At 43.6% G+C, this 20,940-nt stretch overlaps 1 protein-coding gene across 2 annotated transcripts in view; it reads left to right on the top strand.

The window, feature by feature from the left end:
- Window positions 1-20,940, top strand: part of ST13 (ST13 Hsp70 interacting protein) — a 119,500-nt gene that overhangs the window by 22,999 nt on the left and 75,561 nt on the right. For both annotated transcript variants that reach the window (XM_078640636.1, XM_078640642.1), the window contains exons 4-7: window positions 7,749-7,819; window positions 8,289-8,355; window positions 20,029-20,113; window positions 20,515-20,625. In XM_078640636.1, the coding sequence (XP_078496762.1) occupies window positions 7,749-7,819; window positions 8,289-8,355; window positions 20,029-20,113; window positions 20,515-20,625 (334 nt within the window). The remainder of the gene's footprint in view (window positions 1-7,748; window positions 7,820-8,288; window positions 8,356-20,028; window positions 20,114-20,514; window positions 20,626-20,940) is intronic.

The following is a 20,940-nucleotide window of genomic DNA, read 5'->3' as shown; positions in this document are numbered from 1 at the left end:
TGCTTTAATGCGGTGTTGAAAGACATAGCATTTTGGTGGAAAACCCTAAACTGCACAAAACTTGGAGTTCCAGCTATATGGTGGAGGGGGCGGTGGCTTCATCAAGATTTGGGTAAGTAAGTGAATTTCCATCACGGTTACTGCTTTTGTTTGCTCTCTTGTACGGCATTCTTGGCGTGCGTCCTTTTCGGTTTTTATTATTTTTTTTGTTTTTTTTTAGTACTAACCTCCACTGCCCATCCGTGTTCATACTCCTGCATAGCCTGCTGGTGAAAAGACTGGGTGTGCAGAGGCACCCCGTTCATTATATAACAATCCGACTAAGGGGCATGGTTGTAGTGCACCATGAGCAAGTGTAAGGCAATGCCTATGGGGAAGACTGCTTCCATATAGGCCCACTAGCATGGACACAATGCTTGAGAGAGCCATTGAGGTAGTTTCTAACGAGATTGCTGTGACTGAACGAAGATTTCCCATCAAGGCTGAAAGAAGTTGGGGGGGGGGGGGGGCACAGGAAGGTTGCATAGGGATATCGGTCTGCAGCAGCACACCGGGGGGGGGGGGAGGAGGAGGGTGCTTCCACAGAGATGGACTGTCCAGTAAAAGATGAAAATGGGGCAAGTTCTCATATTTCCGCAGGAGTTACAAACGGGCTATGTTGGTAGAGATTAAGCAGTGCATAAATTCGGCTTCCCAGAGTCCAGACAGTCATTTCCTCCCCGTAACCCGCTATCAAATGAAAAAAACCAACGTTTAGGTGCCCCGACCTGTCCAATTGTCGAAATTAAGAGCTACCTTGTGGAAGGCTGGGGCTTTGACTTGATGAGAGCGTTGGGAAATTCGTTTAAATTGATCTGACTATCCGAGGAGATTGCCTGGTAGTGAACTTTCGGTTCCCATTAACAGTGAGAAGGCTTCTAAGGCCTCGTGAGGAGAGGTTGTTCATTCTAACGGGAATTACTGTACTATCCCTGGGATATTTCTATAAGCCACCTGTTCAATAATGGAGCTGACCAGGAGAGCTTTACTTCTCTCTAAGAAGATGATCCGGGACCACCGTATTGGGAAGACTTACCCCTCGGATTTAAGAAGAAAAACCAGAGGGAACCAAATCTCTAATGAAGTGGTTTCTGCTGGTGCCCAGAGGAGAGGAAACCCTGATCACTCATTGGCAGTGCTGTTTTGGAACATTGCAGGAATTCGGACAAAGCTGGGAAATGGAGATAGGGTGTGTTTTGTCAGGTCATGATCTAATTCTGTTACAAGATACCTTGGATGTGCACTATTTTCATCTAAACAGTTTCTGTTCCTATTGTACTCTGGCAATCCCTACTATTTCGGGGAGGGGAAAGGGTGGCTTGGCAGTGCTTGCATCAGTTAAATGTGATGAAGGGTGAATTTAATATATTCTTCCTGGTGTCAATTGCTTTTACTCTCGGGTCTTAATATTGTGGATTTTTTAGTTGTCAATTTTTATCATAATATTTTTGACCAAAGAAATTCTGAAGTTGCTAATAATTTAGATGAGGAAATTAGTAAAATAGCAGTTTCTAGACAGTGGCTATCTATTCTGTGAGCTGGTGATTTTAACTGTACATTTAGCAGTTCAAGTGTTCGCTGGGTTGAAAATAAGAAATCTATGACTAATTTCTCACTCTGCTTATGGGGACGACTTAAAAGGTATTTTAATTTCTCTTGACCGGATTCTTTTATATGATTGTGTTATCTGTCTTTCGTGGGATTAGGACACGAGAGCACAAACAAACTTGTTTCTATGCAGCATCTATTGTAGTCTCCCCCAGCATTTTAAAAATCTTACCAAATTGTGCCAGTGACCACAATCCCTTAGTGGCCTCCTTTAAACTGGACGTTCCGACCGGGAACCTGAAGTCAAATAAAAGTTTAAGGCTGAAATGGGAACATGCAAATTCCCAGGATTTTGAGTATAAAATCTTGAGTGACAATATTGCCCTCATGGAAAGGTGTCTGACACTTGGACCCGTGCCCTTGTTCAAGATTTTGAGACACTTTGTTCAGCTATCTGTTCATCAGCCCGATTAGTCAGATTCTCTTCTAAACTGGGCCCTCCTGATAGCTGGTTCAATAGTTATTGTACAAAGGTTCATAAAGAGTTCAGAAGAGCCCTTAATACTATTCCCCCTTGATAAAGAGCTAGTCGGGGCATTAAGAAAGAAATCTAAGGCGGTTATTGCCCATAGAAAGATGGATCTCAGGACAGAGGCCTGGTCTGATCTGGTGGCCCCTGGGAACTTGAAGGACTTGAGAAAGTTCTTGTAAGCCATTACCTGTCCAGTGTTCCCAGATACCTCTACCCCAAAACTTGATTCTCTGATACCAGGAGGCACCTGGGTGTCACACTATTCACATATCTCTTAACACCTTAAACGGAGCCTTACATTTCGAGCATAGGGATGTCACTTTGCTTGACTAAACTTGAGAGCCTTGTTCTCTATCTTTAATTAGTATCTGTTAAGGAGGTGGAGGCAGCAATAACTCATGGTATCTGCCTCAAAGCACCTGGCCCGGATGGAGTTCCCCTTGACCTGTTAAAGGATAAACCCAAACTCTGGGCGCCTAGTCTGAAAAAAATATATCTTTAGGGCTTCTATCACGGGTTCCCTGCATTCTTAATGGAAAGACGCTACAGTGGTCCCTATCTTTAAGAAAGGGGACAGGAAGGACCCGGTTTGTTACCAGCTGATATCTCTAATAGACGCAACAGTAAAAGTCTTTTGTTGGTCCCGAAGAGCGTACAAACATATTTTTGCAACTCTGATCTGGGCCTTACAGTACATTACGGATCGTATTGGACTTGCCCCTTTGTTATGGGTGAAATCTGGTGTACACTGGAGCTAGGTTTTTCAAGATCCAATATTTCCATCACCAATACTGAGATGACCTCCTGGCTTGGTTATCCGAAACATGCATTTGCGAATTGGGGTGTAATAGAGTTCTTTAATGACCCCTGTAATATGGCGTCTCCAAGCTACATTTCTATTGATGGCTTTATATTATTCAAGTGTCCGTGCACGGCACAACCGGCAATTAAAATCAGTGAAGAGCTTGGAGTATGGGCAATGTTCGTTATTCTGCTAATCGGATGAAACCCTACTTGTATCTTTTTCTGGAGCCTCAACAAAGATTTTATTTAACCTGATTTCGCTTCAGCATTCTGTACCTTCTGGTAGCTTTTCCTAATCTAGGTGGTTGGCATGACTGCCTTCCGCCCTGCCCGTGTAATAATGTTGCAAAACAATCTACTCTTCACTTAGTTTTGTGCACTGTACAAAATTTTTAGTTCCAAATTTTTGCTTCCGATACTGAGGCTGCACCGCTCTTGTTCTTGTAGAGAAGGATTTTGTCACTTGCAGTCGCTCTACTCTTTTAATATTTGTGTTGCTTTAAAAAAAAAAATTTTATAAGCGGAGCTCTTATAACTCTAAAACGATATGGTGTATTATTGTGTTGCGCAATCTATGGTTGTTTTGCATATGCACTTTATTTTTCTTGCAGGATGGGAATGTGATTCTCTTGCGTCTATAATGGGTTTAGCAAGAAACGTACACGATTAGATTTACTGAGTTGCCAGTTCGTTTCTTAACCCATTTGTTTGCACTTCTTATTGTATTTAGCATAATTTTAATGTTTTTGTGTATTCTACTTAAATGATGTATTTCTCCTGTGATATTTTATCAAATTAATTATTTTTGCTTTTATGATATGCTTGTCAAATTGAATGAAGTTTGATTGCATCTAAACATCTATTAAAATCTGATGGTAAAAATAATAAATCATGATTAAACTGACCGAACGGTTATGTTGTCCTGCCCTAACATGTTACTCAAGTTGAATAGAAAGTACTCCTGCACATTGTTGAACTTTCACTCCACATAGAACCTAAGGTACAATCATATGTCCATTACAGCCAATCTTAACTTTGGCTGTAGCATACCTATAAAGACCTGTATGGCCTATTTTTATTTTTTCTTGCATATTCAACTTTGTGATTACGCCCTGAACGGGCCTAGGTTTCCTGGGCAAAACTCCTCCCAAAGTGCTCATGCCTGACCATGAAGTGACTTAAGTGATATAAGGTAAAATTTGTAATCTAAAAAGTCCTAAATCTAAAAATGTGTGTGCCACAAAAATGTGTTAATACTCCGTGTGCGTCCACAACTCAAAAATACTGTACAGTCCCCAAGGGTCCATAGTTCTCATCCTGATCAATTGTCTCCGCGCCCTAACCCTGTTCCCTCCCCTCTCTATCTGAGGAACTTGGTCCACACAGAAAAAACTGTCACTGATATGCTTCTCAGCAAAATGTCTGCACAGTGGGTAGGTTTCATCTTTGTTATAACCATAGTGTGTTCCAGCACCCCTTTCTTCGCTCAATCCACCATACCTCCTACGTATCTCTTGCTGCACGGGCATACCAAACAATAGACCACAAAGCTTGAGTCGCAATTAAGAATCTTTGTAATATGTTTCATTGTGTTCTTTACCCAGAACCTCATTCTTTGATCTTGCTGCTGCTCCTGCACATTTGCTTCTAGTGCAAGGTACAAATCCAGCAACCTTGGGTTTCTCCATTACCTTATCCGTATAGTGGCTATGTACTAGTAGACCTTCAAGTAACATGCCTTTTCTGTGTGTTGCGCTGGGGGTAGTGTAGGACCAATGAAGGGATTAGCCTGCAGGATACCCCAATGTTTCACTACTTGGCGGACTTCCGTTACTCTGTAGAGAAATTCTAAATAGAGTTTGTCACTAAATCGCCTCCTTCCTCTTTCTGTTTGGCTGAGGTTCAGTTTGGGAATCAATAGTTTCTGCCTGTCCATTGTGTGCACCTTTCTAGCCGCTTCATTCATGACTTTTTTTTTTTCGAGTACCCACTGGTCTCAAATCTGTTTGTAGCCTTTCGTTCTGTCTGTATGTAGCTTTGTGTTGCGGAGCTTAAGGCTTAAAAGCTCCCCGTACTGTTTACGAGGCTGTGTATGTTGACTCCTGACTTTGAGTGTTGAATTGCCGACTGTCTGTTTTCTGTATAGTCTTGTGAGTAATAAATTGTCTTCAGCAAATGCCTAAAGTCTAAAAAAAAAAAAAAAAAAAAAAAGGCACTTCTGTATCACTAATACAGCTGCTGAATTGCAAGTTTAAATTGTTATGCAAAACTGCAATATCGTTCATCTTCCTCATGTGAGCTTTTCCAAACGATGAATAAATCATATATGTATCTGCCTACTGGGCCACCTTTTCGACCCAATGATCATTGAGATCTGCCCAGGCCACATGCTTCTCCTAACAGCCCACAAATGAATTAGCATAGCTGGGACTGAAGCATGTGGCCATCGCTGTCCCTTGCCTTTGTCGATCTAGTTGCCCTGAAAACAGAAAAATGTTGTTGTTCAAACGAAGATATCCGTTGTGATATTATCGTATTATTATATTCCTGAAATTTGCAATAGTTTTCCTTTAAGGAAAAAAATCTACTACCTGGAGATGCTGCTGGGGCGATATAGACGTGTACAAGCTTGTGATGTCAAGGGTAGGAAGTTTCCTTCCCGCACAATTTCCTGGCTAATTCTAATAAAATCAGTAATATCCTTAATGTATGAAATTAAATCATTCAGACAAAAAAAGAAGTCTACGAAGATCGCAGCATTCTCTAGTCTAGGAGGCTGCCCTTTGATGACCCAATTGGACGCCCCCCGGGAGGGGGGTGGGGGGGGGGGGGTTGTGTGTATGTATGTATGTATGTATGTATTTGTGTATATATATTTCTCTGTGGGGTGTCCAAAAAATGAGCAGCGTAAAAGCCTTTATTGGTGAGAGAGTACAAACCCGTACTTTAACAAGCAGCGGGCCGCCGCCTGAAGCGGTTCAAGATACACTCTTTATCAAAGGCAGCTGCGGTCGGGAAAGGGGCATGAAGGGCTGCAAAGTCCTTATCTGCTATATTGTGGGTCCTGATTGGCCGCTCTGATGAGCCTCACGTTGCATGCTGGAATCTGCAGTCCCACTTAAGTCCAATGCCTCACATACTTTCTGCTGTGATTTCAAGCTTGTGATGAGCCCCAGTAAGTACTGCTGCATCAATCCAAAGCCTGTGCTCCACCATGAGCCCCATATCATCTGGACTCCGTGGCCCCGTCCTGGGGGCGCTCGCTCGACGGCAGGAGAGCCGTCCAATAAATCATGCTCTGTGGGGTATCCAAAAAATGAGCAGCGCTCGAGCCACCCGTCATGCCCCTTTCCTGACCGCAGCTGCCTTTGATAAAGAGTGTATCTCGAAACGCGTCGGGCGGCGGTCCGCTGCTTGTTTAAGTACTGGTTTGTACTCTCTCACCAATAATAAAGGCTTTAACTGGGGAAAAGTCTGTGGCTCGAGCCCTGCTCATGTTTTGGACACCCCACAGAGCATGATCTATATATTTATTTATTTTTTAGTGTGGCTTACAATTCAGATTTATTCTCTTCAATTGCTTTCTTCAGGCTGTCTATAGTTTTCATAAGCTACAAGTTAGTTTTGCAGCATTTCTTGAGCTTGAGCACGTCAATATGTACTAATAAATGTAACCTCCGAGGGTATGATGTGGTTTCTGCATTTAATACTAGATAAACTCTTCAATTATGTGAAATTAAAGTGTGCTAGGATCTGGGCATGCAGAAATATTATGCCTCTTATGACTACCAGTGAAGATGTGTGATGCAGAAGCTTTAGTGGAGCAGCTGTTTAGCTACTAATCCTGTGTCGCTCTTCTTTGTGACCATATGTTGCTCTATGTTGTTGGTTCTTTCATCCAACCACAAAACTTCACAGGACTGTTGCTGTGCAGTGTTTGTTCATGCTTGTTAATTCAAACATTCTTGCAGAAGAAGTTTGTTGCTATAGTCAAAATAGGTACCGATTGCTTTCCTCTCGTTAGTGGATTTAGACCTCAGAGTGCTGAATGTGTGAGGTGTTTCACTGACTTGCTTGTTTTCAGTCGAATTGTTTAGCGACTCCATCCAGCCTATGCTACCCGAGTTAGTGACTAGCAGTCACCCTGCCAATGAACATTACTGTTTGTTTCTGTTTCTTAAATGGTTCTGCCAAGTTGTATATGATACAGAGCCATGCCACTTCCTGAGGTAGTGAAGTAACATGTAACATGGCATAAGCCTTTTTTCGTTATTATTAAGCTTCTAATATTTATAAATATTCACCATGTCGGAACACTAACACAATTGTAGGATTTGTACAGGCGGTTTACTTGCGTGCACTTAGTATTTCTGAAACAGAAGGATTATGGTTTAGACTTTTTTGCTTACTGTGGCGAAAGATATGAGGCGAGTTGATGCTTAATTCCTGATCTATCTTAATCATACTCTGCCTCTGATGGAGTGCAAAAAGCAACATTGCTGGCTCCTTGGACTAAAGTGGGATTGGAGGGAGGTAAATTCTTGCATAGGAAACAGTGAGCATAAGGTTGCCTTTTTCCCAACTGGCTCGCATTCACCATACAGTCTTCAGAGTGCGTGCTCACTTTTCTCTCATCCTAGTGCAATCTGCCACCATTGTGCACCTTTCAAACTGGTCTCATTCCTCCCCCTAAAACTCTTTCCTCCTCTTTGTTTTTTCCCTTTAAGCTTCCAATAGCTTGCATAGCAATAGCTTGTTCAGGTAGAGTATGAATGTCCTGTGATAACGAAGTTATTTCTGAAGCATTGTGATCTATTTTACGCAGAAATTGATAATGAGGGTGTGATCGACCCAGACACTGAGGATTCTCAAGAGATGGGAGATGACAGCACAGAGGTAAAAACGCTGATGTTTTGATATTTCTGGAGTATGCACGAATATATTTCTATGCGGGATAATATTATAAATCTTGGAGGGCTTATTTAGCACTTACTGATGACTCGCTGATATTCCTCTGAACATTGATTTAAACAGAGGCTTTAAGTAGTTGTGCTAATTCTCAGGTAATTTAGATGTATAGATATTATAGACACTACAGGCCCATGCTTCCCAAGGTCTGGCTGAGCCTTGGTGTTGCACATTTTGCTGACCTGCTACAAAGCTAACTGTTGTGGACATGGTTAAGAATGGGTGACATGAAAAAACAATCTCATTGTTTTAGATTGGACCTGCTTCTGCCCTCTATCCCTACATACAACTGAGTTCGCACTGTGTCAGATTTTACAGTTGTCCCACACCTCTTCACTTTTTCTTCTGCTGCATGTTGTTAAACAGGAGCCCCCACTAATCTTTTGCTTCATTTCAGGTAACCGAAGAAATGATGGACCAGGCCAATGAAAAGAAGTCTGAGGCAATTGATGCACTGGGAGAAGGTTAGTTGAGAAAATATTGGGCTGTTAAGATGCCAGTGCAACTTTCCTAGCCATGTGTTTTTTTCTTTTCTTCTTACTAAACATTTCAAGACTGGGGGGGGGGGGGATATTTTTTTCAAGCCCCAAAACTAAAGAGTGTTGCTTATTATTCTGTCGGTTTGCAGCGGTTGCCCACAACCTGGTCTTCTCTAGAAGCAGGGTCAAATACTTCACTTAAAACACTAGTTAGTATTTCGAGGGAGAGATGGAGGGTGTTTGATCTCACTATTTGTAATGCTGACTGTGGCTGGGAAATTATGGGGTGAATATTGTAAATCACAAACTGGCAAAAATGACCTTTAGTGCACCTTCCTCGGAGAGTTGGAGGTATAATTGTATAGTCTCATTGCCATTCCTGGCAGGTGGAAAGTTGACTTCACTGGGCTCTTTTCTCAGGTTTGTGTGCACCCATCCTCCATCAGTCCCTGCGGGACGAAATATGAGGCATGCAGAAATTTCAGTTGGATCAAACCTAAATGAGAGGCAATGACCAGCTCTCCTGGAGTCCCCCTGGTATCCATCCATTCTCTTATCGTCCAGTTGGCCAACCCAACCCTCCCATTTAGCCGAAGGGCTTCGAAGGAATCTGGTGAATTAATGACCAATAAAAGGTATACAAGTGAGATACGTCCTCGACCAAGCAGGGACAAAAGAACCTGGACCTTGAGCCGGCTACCCTCCGACAGCTCTTGCAACTGCAAGTGGCACACTCTTGGCGCATGACACTTCTGCGAATATCTGCAAAATGAGGCCTTGTGGTGCCCAAATTCCTCCTGGAGGGCCTGGAGAAACTTTGTGAGCCTTCCCAGGTGTCCCCAGTCCCCAAGGTGGGAGATACCATTGTGGTCTCTCTAACCAATCCAGGTTGGATGAAAAGAAATCTCAAGCACTCCAAGAGCAACTAATAGTCAATTTCTTTATGTTCAGTCTTGTGTGCTTTATCAGTAATTCTGTTGTTTCCACCCCTCAATTGCCAACAAGTGGTTTGTGTCTGTAGGCTATTACACCATTCGACTTAATCAGGGCTAGAACAATAATTGGGACATATTTCAATATATGATGAACATAACACATTGAACCGCCCCCTTAGTCAGTTTGACCTAAAACCACCATAAAAATTAACAAGGTATGTGTATGTATTATATTCCCAAATATTTCAGCAGTCTGGCAATAATCCAGATGTATCAAAATCACTAGTTGAAACAATTATATAAACCATTCTCCATGTACAAACGATAAGCTGCAGAAAATGTTGTGATGTGCTGATAGCGATAGGTGTCCATCAGAAGTCTGAGTAGGAGAGTGGACCCTCCCTGCAACCAAAAGCGATCAGTGTATTTTTTGGTGTGCATTCTTTATCACAAAATGCTGTGTAGTACGAAACCTAATAAACTCATTACATTGTCGCACTTTAGCTCCACATCTGTATACCACTTTCTCCAGTATTAGGGGTGTCTTTCATAGATTCACATGCTTGAATATTCCCCGTCGTCGAAGTGGGAGTCCCACAGTACATAAAATAGTAATGGTGTGTGTGTGTGTGTGTGTGTGTGTGTGTGTGTATAGAACTCCTGTATAGCAGCAAGAAATAGGGCATACCTATAGATTTCATAATAGTACAGCTGGATATGTAAAAAACTGACATCAATATTATCAATAAGATGACTATCAGAGTAAACAATGTAAATCTTCATAGACCATCCATAACATAGATAAATAGATTAAAACCATATAAAAAGGTATAAAATCCATTATAAAAAAGTTATGCATACGATGGAGTAAAATATTTACAAAAAATTGTTAAGATCTTCTCCCATGTTCAGGCCATTAGGGATCTTACTGTTTAACCTCAAAATGTATTGACTTTCTAATTGTCTAAGTCTCTTCTCTCTATCTCCACCCCTTTTATTCAGGGGGACTGCATCAATGACAAAATATTGCAGGTCATTAAGATTGTTGTTATGTACCAGCTTGAAATGACGTGCCACTGGATAATTAGGGTCAGAGTTAACAATGGCACGAAGATGCTGTAAGATTCGATTGTATACCTGCAACTTGGTGCTGCCAACCTGCAACTTGGTGCTGCCAACATACTGTAACTCGCACGTGCATCTTAAAACATAGACCGCATGGTCTGTTTTACAAGTGTACACATTCTTAATAGGAATCACTGCATCCGTAAGACCCTCAACAAACTCGCTGGTGTTCACACCGAATTTGCATGCCCGACATGAACTACACTTCCGGAAACCTGTTTTGTTGGAGAACCAATTAGATTTAATGAAGGTTTCAGGGCTAGTTTTGACCAGAGCATCCCTCATAGAGGGTGCTCGTCGGAAAGTAATATTGGGAATATCTCTCAACAAAGGCCCACCACAATGTCTGTTTTTAAGATGGGCCAGTTAGATTTAATAATTTGCCTCATCTTTTTATGTTGATTATTAAAAGTGGTGATTAGGCGAATGGAAGATTTTTCAGTTGTAGCAACACCCTCTTCTGGAGTAACTGAAGCAGGTTGTTCAACCATTGCAACTGTTTGAATTGATAAAGCCCTTTTGAAAGAGTTAGTGAGGTTAGTGACTTCATAGCCTCTTTGTAAAAATCTTTGGTAAGATCCATACAAACAATTCATGAGGTCAATCTCATTATTGCATATCCGTCTAATTCTTAAAAACTCCCCATAAGGGATGCTTTTAATAAGATGATGTGGATGGTTACTCTGGGCATGTAAAATTGAATTTCCAGCTGTGGACTTTCTGTACATCCTAGTCATGATCTCGTTATTCTTAATGTAGACCTCCACATCTAAGAAGTTGACACTAACATCGCTAATGTTGGCACAAAATTCTAGGTTTAGAGAATTGTTATTGATATTACTAACAAATTCTTTTGCTGATGAACTACACCCTTGCCAAATTATAAAAACATCATCGATGAAGCGCCACATCTTTACAATGCCAATTTCATCCTCCTCCAAACAACTGCGGATACCACCCAGGACGTGCTTCTCCCACCAGCCCACGTGTAAACACGCATAGCTGGGGGAGAAGCACGCACCCATGGCTACACCACGCAGTTGCTGGTAGACTTCATTATTGAAAAGGAAAAAATTATTCTTCAGGCATAAATCAATCATGCTGATGAGCATTTTACTATGTTCATAGAACTTGATGTCTCTAATGGATAAGAAGTATTCAATTGCATTCAAACCATCAACATGATTAATAGAGGTATACAATGATGTAATATCCATGACTAGAAAACGATAGTTAGGTTTCCACACAACTTCTTTCAGTTTCATCAAAAAGTCACCAGTGTCTTTTAGGTAACTAGGCAAGGCCTCCATGTATTCATGTAAGTAGAAATCAACATATTTGGAGAGGGGTTCCAACAGGCTATTTTGGGCAGAAATAATTGGTCGCCCTGGTATCGGTGTTATGCCTTTATGGATCTTTGGTAAAAGATACAGCGTCGGAGTGATAGGAAAATCTTTTTTCAAGAAATCAAATTCCTTCTTGCTGATCAATCCTACCCTCTTCCAAGATGCGAGATTAGAATGTACAAGGGTTTTTACTTTGTTGAGTTCATTATAGGAGGCCTTCCTGTAACAAAATGGGTCATTTAATTGTCTTTCCGCTTCCTCTAGATACAATGTACCGCTTTTGGCCGCCATAGGTGTGGCAGGGTATGCTCAGACGTGAGTCCCTTGCTCACTTTGCCACTGGATTCAAGCAAGCCGGGCTGAAGACGGCTGGAATGCCAGAAACCGGTCCTCGGAAGCTTGTTTCCGGTCCAGGGAAGGCATGGCTTGGCGGTTCGGGCTGGACTGTTCCCATGAGGCACAGGGTCAGACTGATTTGCCTATAGCCATGTCTGAACTGGGGTGGCAGAGTGGGCTAAAGAACGGTGATGGATCTAACCCAGATCTTTTGACTGGCGTGTGAGTGTTTGATTGGTTCAGATGCTCCGTCCATCACCACCCCCTTTTGTACCGCCATTGCCATCTGCAGCCATCTCATCGACGGGACCGTCGACGACGCAACATTCACTCGCTACAGCGACTACTTTCACGGTGGTTACAGCTTCAGTGGTGAAACGGCCTGTTCCTTTGAGTCCAATGACGGAAACTCTGCCAACGAAATTATTTGAGTCTGCAGAAGACGAATCTGATGATGGGTCCTATGTAAATGAAGTTTTTCGTCCTGCAAACAGTCCATCTGCACTCCATATCAAGTGCCAGGAAGAAGATGAGGAGTATGAAGAGGAAGGATGTGCTCTCTTTCCTGTCCAGGTTGCTCGTTCTGAGGTACCACATGAACAAGGTATGACTCCAATACCGTCTTCTCTGGTGACCAACTTGCAGAATATGTTGGACGATTATAATCGCAGGTTCCCTCCATCTGCGCCTACCTCACCAACTCTTCAACCTGCGGCACCAACACCCGTACATGCGGAGATGCCGCAGTCGCCAGTCCAACAGCAGCAAGATACTGATGATGACGCGGATGTCAATCAAGATGATGTCCTCGCGGATTGGGATGATTATAGAGCTCAAACGCCATCTACGCCACCGACATCGCCTTTGCCTTACCCGCCGGTGGACATTGGAAGCTTCCATAACTTAATGGTGCGTGCTGCCAAGCGCTTCCATTTAACCTTAGAGATGCAGCAAACTGATTGCTTCCTCTACGACTTCAAAGATCAGCCTCTTAAACAGACTCATACTATCCCAATCATTGATCTTATTTGACAGGAAGGCCTTAAACTTATGGCACGACCAAACTCCATCCCAGCTGTGTTGCCACATCTAGACAAGAAGTACAAGGCGCCTGCAGACTCTCCAGTATGCCTTGTCTCTCACCCCAAGGCGGACTCCGTTGTAACGCAGGCTGCCCAGAAACGTTCAAGGAATCCGGCCACTCCTCTCACCTCCCCTCCAGATCAAGAGGGACGCCGGTTGGACTCTATTGGTAAGAAGTTTACCACCATGGCTGCCACAACGGTCAGAGCGGCGAACTCCCTGGCCATCCTTGGGAGATATGACTGCCAAATGTGGTCTGAGATCGCAGCCTTGAATAATCAGCTCCCAGATTCCGTCCGAACCGAGGCCCAGACGATAGTCCAGGAGGGAGAAAAAATCTCTGCAGAGATTATAGACTGTGCTGTTGACATCTCGTCAACCGGCTGCAGACAACTTGCTGGAGCCGCCGTTTTATGACTCCAGGGCTGGCTCAAATCAACAGCTTTTCGGCCCGAAGTGCAGGTGAGAATTCTTGACTTGCCATATGATGGTGATTCACTTTTTGGCAAGCATGTTGACGACGCTCTTGAATCCCATTAAAAAGGACACAGATACAGCTCGTTCCTTAGGAAGCCTCCAGTACAGGAAACTGCCTTTCGTGGAGCATGTGGCAGAGGTGGCTCCTCAAATTTTCGTGGCTCCTCCCAGTATCGCGCCTATGGCGACAACAAACAAAGGTACACCTATCAATCTCAGAATCGCGAGTCCGATTCAAGACCTTATCGGAGGAAAAATACTTAGAGGGGGAAACACCTCCAAAAAGCAGTGACTTCCCCAGCAAGTGTTCTCCGACTCTGAAAATTGGAGGTCGAATCTCCCAAAACTTTTCAACTGGTCTCATATCACCTCGGATCGTTGGGTCCTGGATGTCATCTCGAAAGGACATGTTCTCGAGTTTACAAAATTTCCACCCACCCGTCGGACCTTCTGGTCCCCCACCACCTCATTTTAAAAGATCTGTTGGCTCAAGTCAAGATCATGATAAACAAAGGGGCTGTCGAAGTGGTTCCTCGAGCTCAACGGGGCAGGGCCTTTTATTCCCGCTTCTTTCTATTCAGGAAGAAATCGGGAGAATGGCGCCCCATTCTGGACGTACAAGCCCTCAACAAATTCATCAAATCACAAACTTTCCGAATGTTGTCCCTCCTGAAAATTTTGCAATACCTCAATCCCGGAGAATTCCTCTCCACTATTGACCTCCAAGATGCATATTTCCATGTGCCAATACATCACAAACACAGGAAATATCTTCGCTTCGCTTTCGGATCGAAGCACTTCCAGTTCAAGGTGTTGCCTTTCGGCCTTCGATCAGCGCCGAGAGTCTTCACGAAGATCATGGATCCAGTCGTGGCTTTCCTTCGCCTGCAAGGCATTCAATTTTACCCTTATCTAGACGATTGTCTAATAAAAGCTCAGATACGTCAAACAGCAAGACCGCATACTCACACCTGTCTGTCAATTTTTCACAAATTAGGCCTTTCCGTGAATCATGAGAAGTCTCATCTTCGCCCATCACAACAGAGAATCTTTCCGGGAGCCTTGATCGATTCTCGTCTGGCGTTTGTGTCCCAGAAGCGACAACTTCGCATACTCAAGATGGTCGCTTTTCTCAAATCAAAAAAGTGTTTGTCTGGATCTTGGAATCTTTTCTGGGCATGGCCTCCTCTTGCATACATCTGATCCCACACTGCAGACTTCACATGAGTCATACAGGAGGAGGTGGACATACAATGGAAACAAGTTTCGGGGTCGTTCAACGACAGACTCTTCCTGACACATCCCCCCCCCCCCCCCCCCCCCCCCCGCATTCAAACCGCTTTGGAATGGTGGGCTCACCTTCCGAATATCGCCGCGGGACGGCCCTTCCAGGAAACACCTCCCTCACTCATCCTCACAACGGATGCTTCCTTAGAGGGCTGGGGGGGCACACCTCGAAGGCATGTCAGTCAAGGGCAAGTGGACGACAGCTCAACGCAGAAGGCATATAAATAGTCTAGAACTCTTGGCCATCTTCCTTGCCCTGAAGTCTTTCCGGCTTCTGATACAAGGCCAATCACTGCTGGTGTGGACAGACAACACCACCAGCATGCACTACCTCAACAAGCAGGGAGGTACGAGATCTCTCCTGCTTTCCAAACAGGCGCAAGAAATCTGGACTTGGGCGATTTAACATCAAGTTCACCTGACAACAGTACACGTGCCGGGCGTCTCCAACACCCTCGCCGACTGTCTCAGCAGATCTCTGGCAGACAACCACGAATGGGAACTCCACCAACCCATTCTGGAATACATCTTTCGCCAGTGGGGCCAACCACAGCTGGACCTGTTTGCGACCCCAACCAACCGCAAATGCCTACGCTTTGCAAGTCCGCATCCGCACAGAGAGTCTAGCGGGAATGCGTTTTCGATAAACTGGTCGAGCGAATTCGTCTACGCTTTTCCCCCGCTCCCTCTAATTCTGCGCCGTTTGCACAGGATGAAGCTTCAACCATGCCATGTCATTCTGATTGCGCCCAGGTGGCCACGTCGCCCGTGGTTCTCGGACCTCCTCCTATTGTTCATGTGCGACCCGATACCTCTTCATCCTCTGTCTCACCTGCTCACCATGAACCAAGGCCGCATTTGCCATCCGGATCCGGCATATCTCCAACTGCATGCCTGGAACCTGAACACAATGAATTTGCAAGTCTGAATATTACTCGAGAGTGCAGGGATGTGCTGGCTCATGCACGCGCTCCCTCCACCATTAAGACATATCAACTGAAATGGAAGCGGTTTTGTGTCTGGTGCCACAAAGAAGCTCTTGATCCAATGCACGCTAAGCCGGAACAAATCCTGCCTTTTTTCTTGTCTGTAGCGAAATCAGGACTTTCTCATTCCACTCTTAAAGACTTTTTGGCAGCGATTTCCCGCTTTCGTCATGATGGCACCACATCCTTGTATTCCTAAAAGGCCTCTTTCGACTGCACCCGCCCATTCGGCGTCCTCCGCCTCCGTGGCGCTTGAATCTGGTTTTATCTCAGCTCCTATTACCTCCTTTTTGAGCCAATCCATTCAGCAGATTTGAAGTTTCTCACTTGGAAGGTTGCTCTTCTGCTCGCACTGACTTCATCAAGGCGAGTAAGTGATATCCAAGCATTTACAATCCAACCTCCATTTCTTCAATTCTCCAAGGACGCTGTTACTTTGCTTACAAATCCAAAATGTATTCCCAAGGTGCCCTCGGATTTCCATCTGAATGAGCCCGTAGTTCTCAGAACTTTCTTCCCAAACCCTGAACTTTCACCCCCCTCTACTTCAGCACCATCCTCCCCCACATCCAGAGACTTATTACCCCTGGGGGGGGGGGGGCCCATTCTGTCCAATCCTCCTCCAGTCTATCATCTGATCAGAGTAATTTAATGGTCTGTGGGCTCCCCTAAAGTTAAGTAGATTTCACAAACTAATGTTCTGCGTTCAATTACACTCAAGTATAAAACCCTGGGAGAAAATCTTTTCTTGAATACACCATACTTGAAATTGGCTCATAATACATCAATTACACAACTGAAAGATCAAAGGTATTGAACAAGGCACTGAATGAAAGTTGTACATCAATTTAACCACGTGTAATCAAGCATCAAAACTGCTGCTTAACCAACCATATTCACATGCAAAATTGATCAACACTTATCCTATATCGTAAATCATATGATCAGTCTGAGTCACTTGGTGTAGTCTTATTATACATTGTATAATGTTATGTACATTAAAAAATGACTGTCACAGACAATAGACTTTGTCGAGGCTCACAAGGAACTACATATAAAACAAACACGACAAAATTACACTAGTCTGACCCCACGCCAGACTTGTTAAATCTTACCAGCTCTGAAGAATTCTTAGCAAAAATACACATCAGTGAGCCCACATTGGATTATATAAATCTTACTGGCTCTTGGAGTACTCCTTCATGCTGCGTGGACCGTATTGGCGTTCTGCGGCTGCGCCATATTAGAGTAGTATAAATCTACTTGGAAAGGACTGGTACTCCTACACCGTATTGGCGTTCTAAATTCGCCCTATATTTTTATTTTTTATAATTCTTTTTATTAAACCAACCAGAATCAACATTTCAAGGTATATCAGTCAGAAGTTCGCTTGATGTATTACAATTACTGTCATGTAGGTGCATAAGTCCTAATTATTAGTTGGTAACTTAATAATGGCTATGGTGGATCATCGTGTCTGTGCGGTTGGGAGAGTAAATATATTACCTCGAAATACATTCCAGTCATTCCATATATGGGACAATTTTTTGGGGCATCCTCTTGTCACATACACTATCTTTTCTCAGTACATCTGTACACCAATCCATGTTCCTCTTCCATGACGCTACGGTCGGTGCCTGTGCGGCCCCCCACAGCTCGGCAATATTCCGCTATGCAACCATAAATCCCAGCGTAACCCATGTAATGCTCTTGTTAAGGTCGGTGGGTTCCCACACATTAAGGAGAAATCGTTTAGCTTCTAGGTGAATATCAATCATGAGTACCTCTCTGAGAATATCATATATTTTCCTCCAGTATCGCTGGATATGTACACAATCCCAGAGTATGTGTAGGAATGTTCCCTCACCCCACAGTACCAGCTGCAGTTTCCATCCACCGCCTTCCCCATTTTCACTAGGCATGGCCCTGTTATGTACATACGGTGTAATATTTTAAGCTGGACCAGTCGTAATGTAGCTGATATAGCCATTTCTCGTGGGGAGGCCAATGCCACCACCCAATCCTCGTCATCCAGGATTATGCCATACCTGTCCCATTTCTCTTATCCATCGGAGGGGGTTACTGGAGTTATTTACCAGCTTTTTATAGGTTCGCCAAATGGCTTTAGTCTGTAGGTAGCAGTCTAATATCCTGTCCTCAAGAGGCGAGGATCCAGCGTGTTATATCTCTCTTCAACCTCAGGGGTGGGAGGAGATTTTGAGCAAATCTACTCGATGGATCAGTTGTAATGTAGATGCCTAGGTATTTAAAGCCCATTGTGGTGACTTGCACCGGGCACCCCCTAGGGAGACTAGGCTGGGGACCATTAAGGACGTATAGTACATATTTACTCCAATTAATCGAGTAAATGTATGTATACTTGTAAAGCGCACTGTTACCCCATCACTCGTGGCATCCTGGCGCTGTATACCGCTGGGGAACCAGTCCTGGCTTTCCCTGAGAGAGGGCACCCCCAAGGTGAAGCCAGGCATCCCCGGTGCTGCTAGGGCCGTTGTGGAGATTAAGCAAGTTATTGCCCAGAGTTGCAGAGTGGGTCCCATGGTTAGCGTAGGCACCTAGGCGAGAATTATCGAGTCTGCGGACATTGACCCAAGACCCTGCCGCGTCGGGAATTGAACCCTGGTCCCGGGCCGACCTCTGCTTTAGGGTCTGCCGCTTCTAACCAGTGAGCCACACTTCTCCACTGAGTATCTGCCAAAGGTTGCAAAGATATCTAGTACAGATATAAGGGATGCCTTTTGGAGAGGCCAAAAACAGGAGTATGTCATCCGCATATAGTGAGATGCTGTCTAAGTCGCACCATATTGAAACTGTATCTGTACGCTCAAAGAGAAAAAGGAATTGCTTATCTTATACATCAAATAAACTTGAGAAATGGGGGGGGACTAACTTTCTCAGTTAATCCATATCAAACCAGTCCATAATAAACCACAGAAACCTACTCCAACAAAAGAGAATTAAGCACAAACATATGAGAACTTTTTGTAATTATATTCTCGATCTCGTTTATATATATATATATATATATATATATATATATATATATATATATATATATATATATATATATATATATATATATATAATGTAATGGACTGAATAAGCAGTAAGTACAAAATTAAATCTGGACCGTGTCAGGCTAATCATCCCATTCACAATAAAGTGTGGCAATACATTAGTCATTGTAAGTCCCTCTTGTAACTGCTTCAACTTATCCAAATGAGAGCTAAAATTAAACAACAAAGGAGTACCAGCGTAATAAAGCATTTTGGGATTGCCTATTTATAAGTGCAAGTTGTGATAAATACAGTATCAAATTTGAAAAGATTAGTGGAGAATAAAGGATACTGAAATTCATTAAAGCAAAAGAAAATTCATATTGATCCGGGTCAAGGTATGGTGTGATCACTCTCATCCAAGTGGTGCATGATCTTATAACACAGATCTGATGTAGACCAAAATAGTAATGTCTTCCTCAATTAGGGTATAGTCATATATATTTTTCAAGTTGTACGCAATTTGTTTGCGTAGCACTTTTCACCCTGTGGGATGTGTATGCCCAGACATGGGTCCCTTGCTCACTGTGCCACTGGATTCAAGCTAGCCTGGTTGATGAAGGGTAATACCCAGAAACCGGTCCCAGGATGCTGGTTTCCGGGTTAAGGGAGGACCTGGCTCGGCAGTTCGGTCTGGACTGTTCCCATGAGGCACATGGTCAAGACTGATTTGCATATGGCTGGGTCTAAACTGGGTTGGCATGGTGAGCAAAAGAAAGATGGATTTAAGCCCGATCTCTTGACTGGGGGCGAATGTATGATTTATTCCGCATTCCGTCCATCTTTTGTTTGCGAAGTACAATAAAAATGGAGCACATAATACAAAATTGTTATATTTGCCTCTTTGCTACAGTAATGGTTGTGTCTATGCAAGAAACGGGAGTGGGGTGAAACTGCAAACATTTTCCATGTTGGATTGTTTAGGCATGTCTTGTGTACATGTATAGATGACTCTGTTAGGTTGGAAAACAATAACAGGTTATGAATTCTCCATGTCTGTTTTCAGGTGACCTGCAGCGTGCCATTGACTTGTTCACAGAAGCCATCAAGCTCAACCCTCGGCTAGCTATCCTCTATGCCAAGAGAGCTAGGTTAGTTGGGAATTGTTAATTAAGGTGCTGTGCATCAGGGGAGGGTGTGGAGCATGAGGAAAGGGGGGCTAAGTCTTGGGGTAGTAAAAAGGGCTAATACACAAAGGCATTGCAACATAGGAAACTGCTATATATAGAGTTCCGAACCTCCTATGCAGGAGGGTTTGTAGGACCATGTTGTATATTGTTGTTATTAGGTCTCCTTTGACGTTTTTCATGAACAGGTCCGAACCTGATTTTAATTCTGCATTTGGTTGGCTAGTAGTTTACATCGAAATAATAATCTCTTAACCTTTTGATTCTGAGGAGCAGTGAGCTTTACTGACTCTTCCCAACATAACCGTATATTCATGGGTGTGTTCTGACCAGATCTAAATGCTGCCTTCCATTTATTTCGTTAGTGTTTATGTGAAGCTTCAGAAACCCAATGCTGCGATACGGGACTGCACCAGAGCCATCGAGATCAACCCGGATTCTGCTCAGCCATACAAGTGGCGAGGGAAGGCGCACAGGTAAGGCAGCACATTTGCTCTGCAACTGCACAACATCTCGTAGATTTTGGTGGGTGATGAATTATGGAGCACTCATCCAGGACGAACCCAGTTGTGCAGGATATGGGTGTAGGGGATACCCTGGGTCGAGCACAGGCAAAGTAGAGGGATTCCCATGTAGAGGAATGCAATTCATCTGGTTGGCAGTGTATGGATACCCTGCTTTGGTAGGGACAGAATGGGGGGATGCTACAACCTGGCAATTTAGGGGTAAGAGGGATGACCGTGTTGGTAAAGCGATAGTATAGTTTGAGGTGTGTGTATGCAAATTTGCAC

Source organism: Lissotriton helveticus, chromosome 1_1 (genome assembly GCF_964261635.1).
Source record: "Lissotriton helveticus chromosome 1_1, aLisHel1.1, whole genome shotgun sequence".
Taxonomy (NCBI): domain Eukaryota; kingdom Metazoa; phylum Chordata; class Amphibia; order Caudata; family Salamandridae; genus Lissotriton; species Lissotriton helveticus.
The sequence above is the reverse complement of the archived record's forward strand: the minus strand, read 5'-3'. Positions and strand labels throughout refer to the sequence as shown.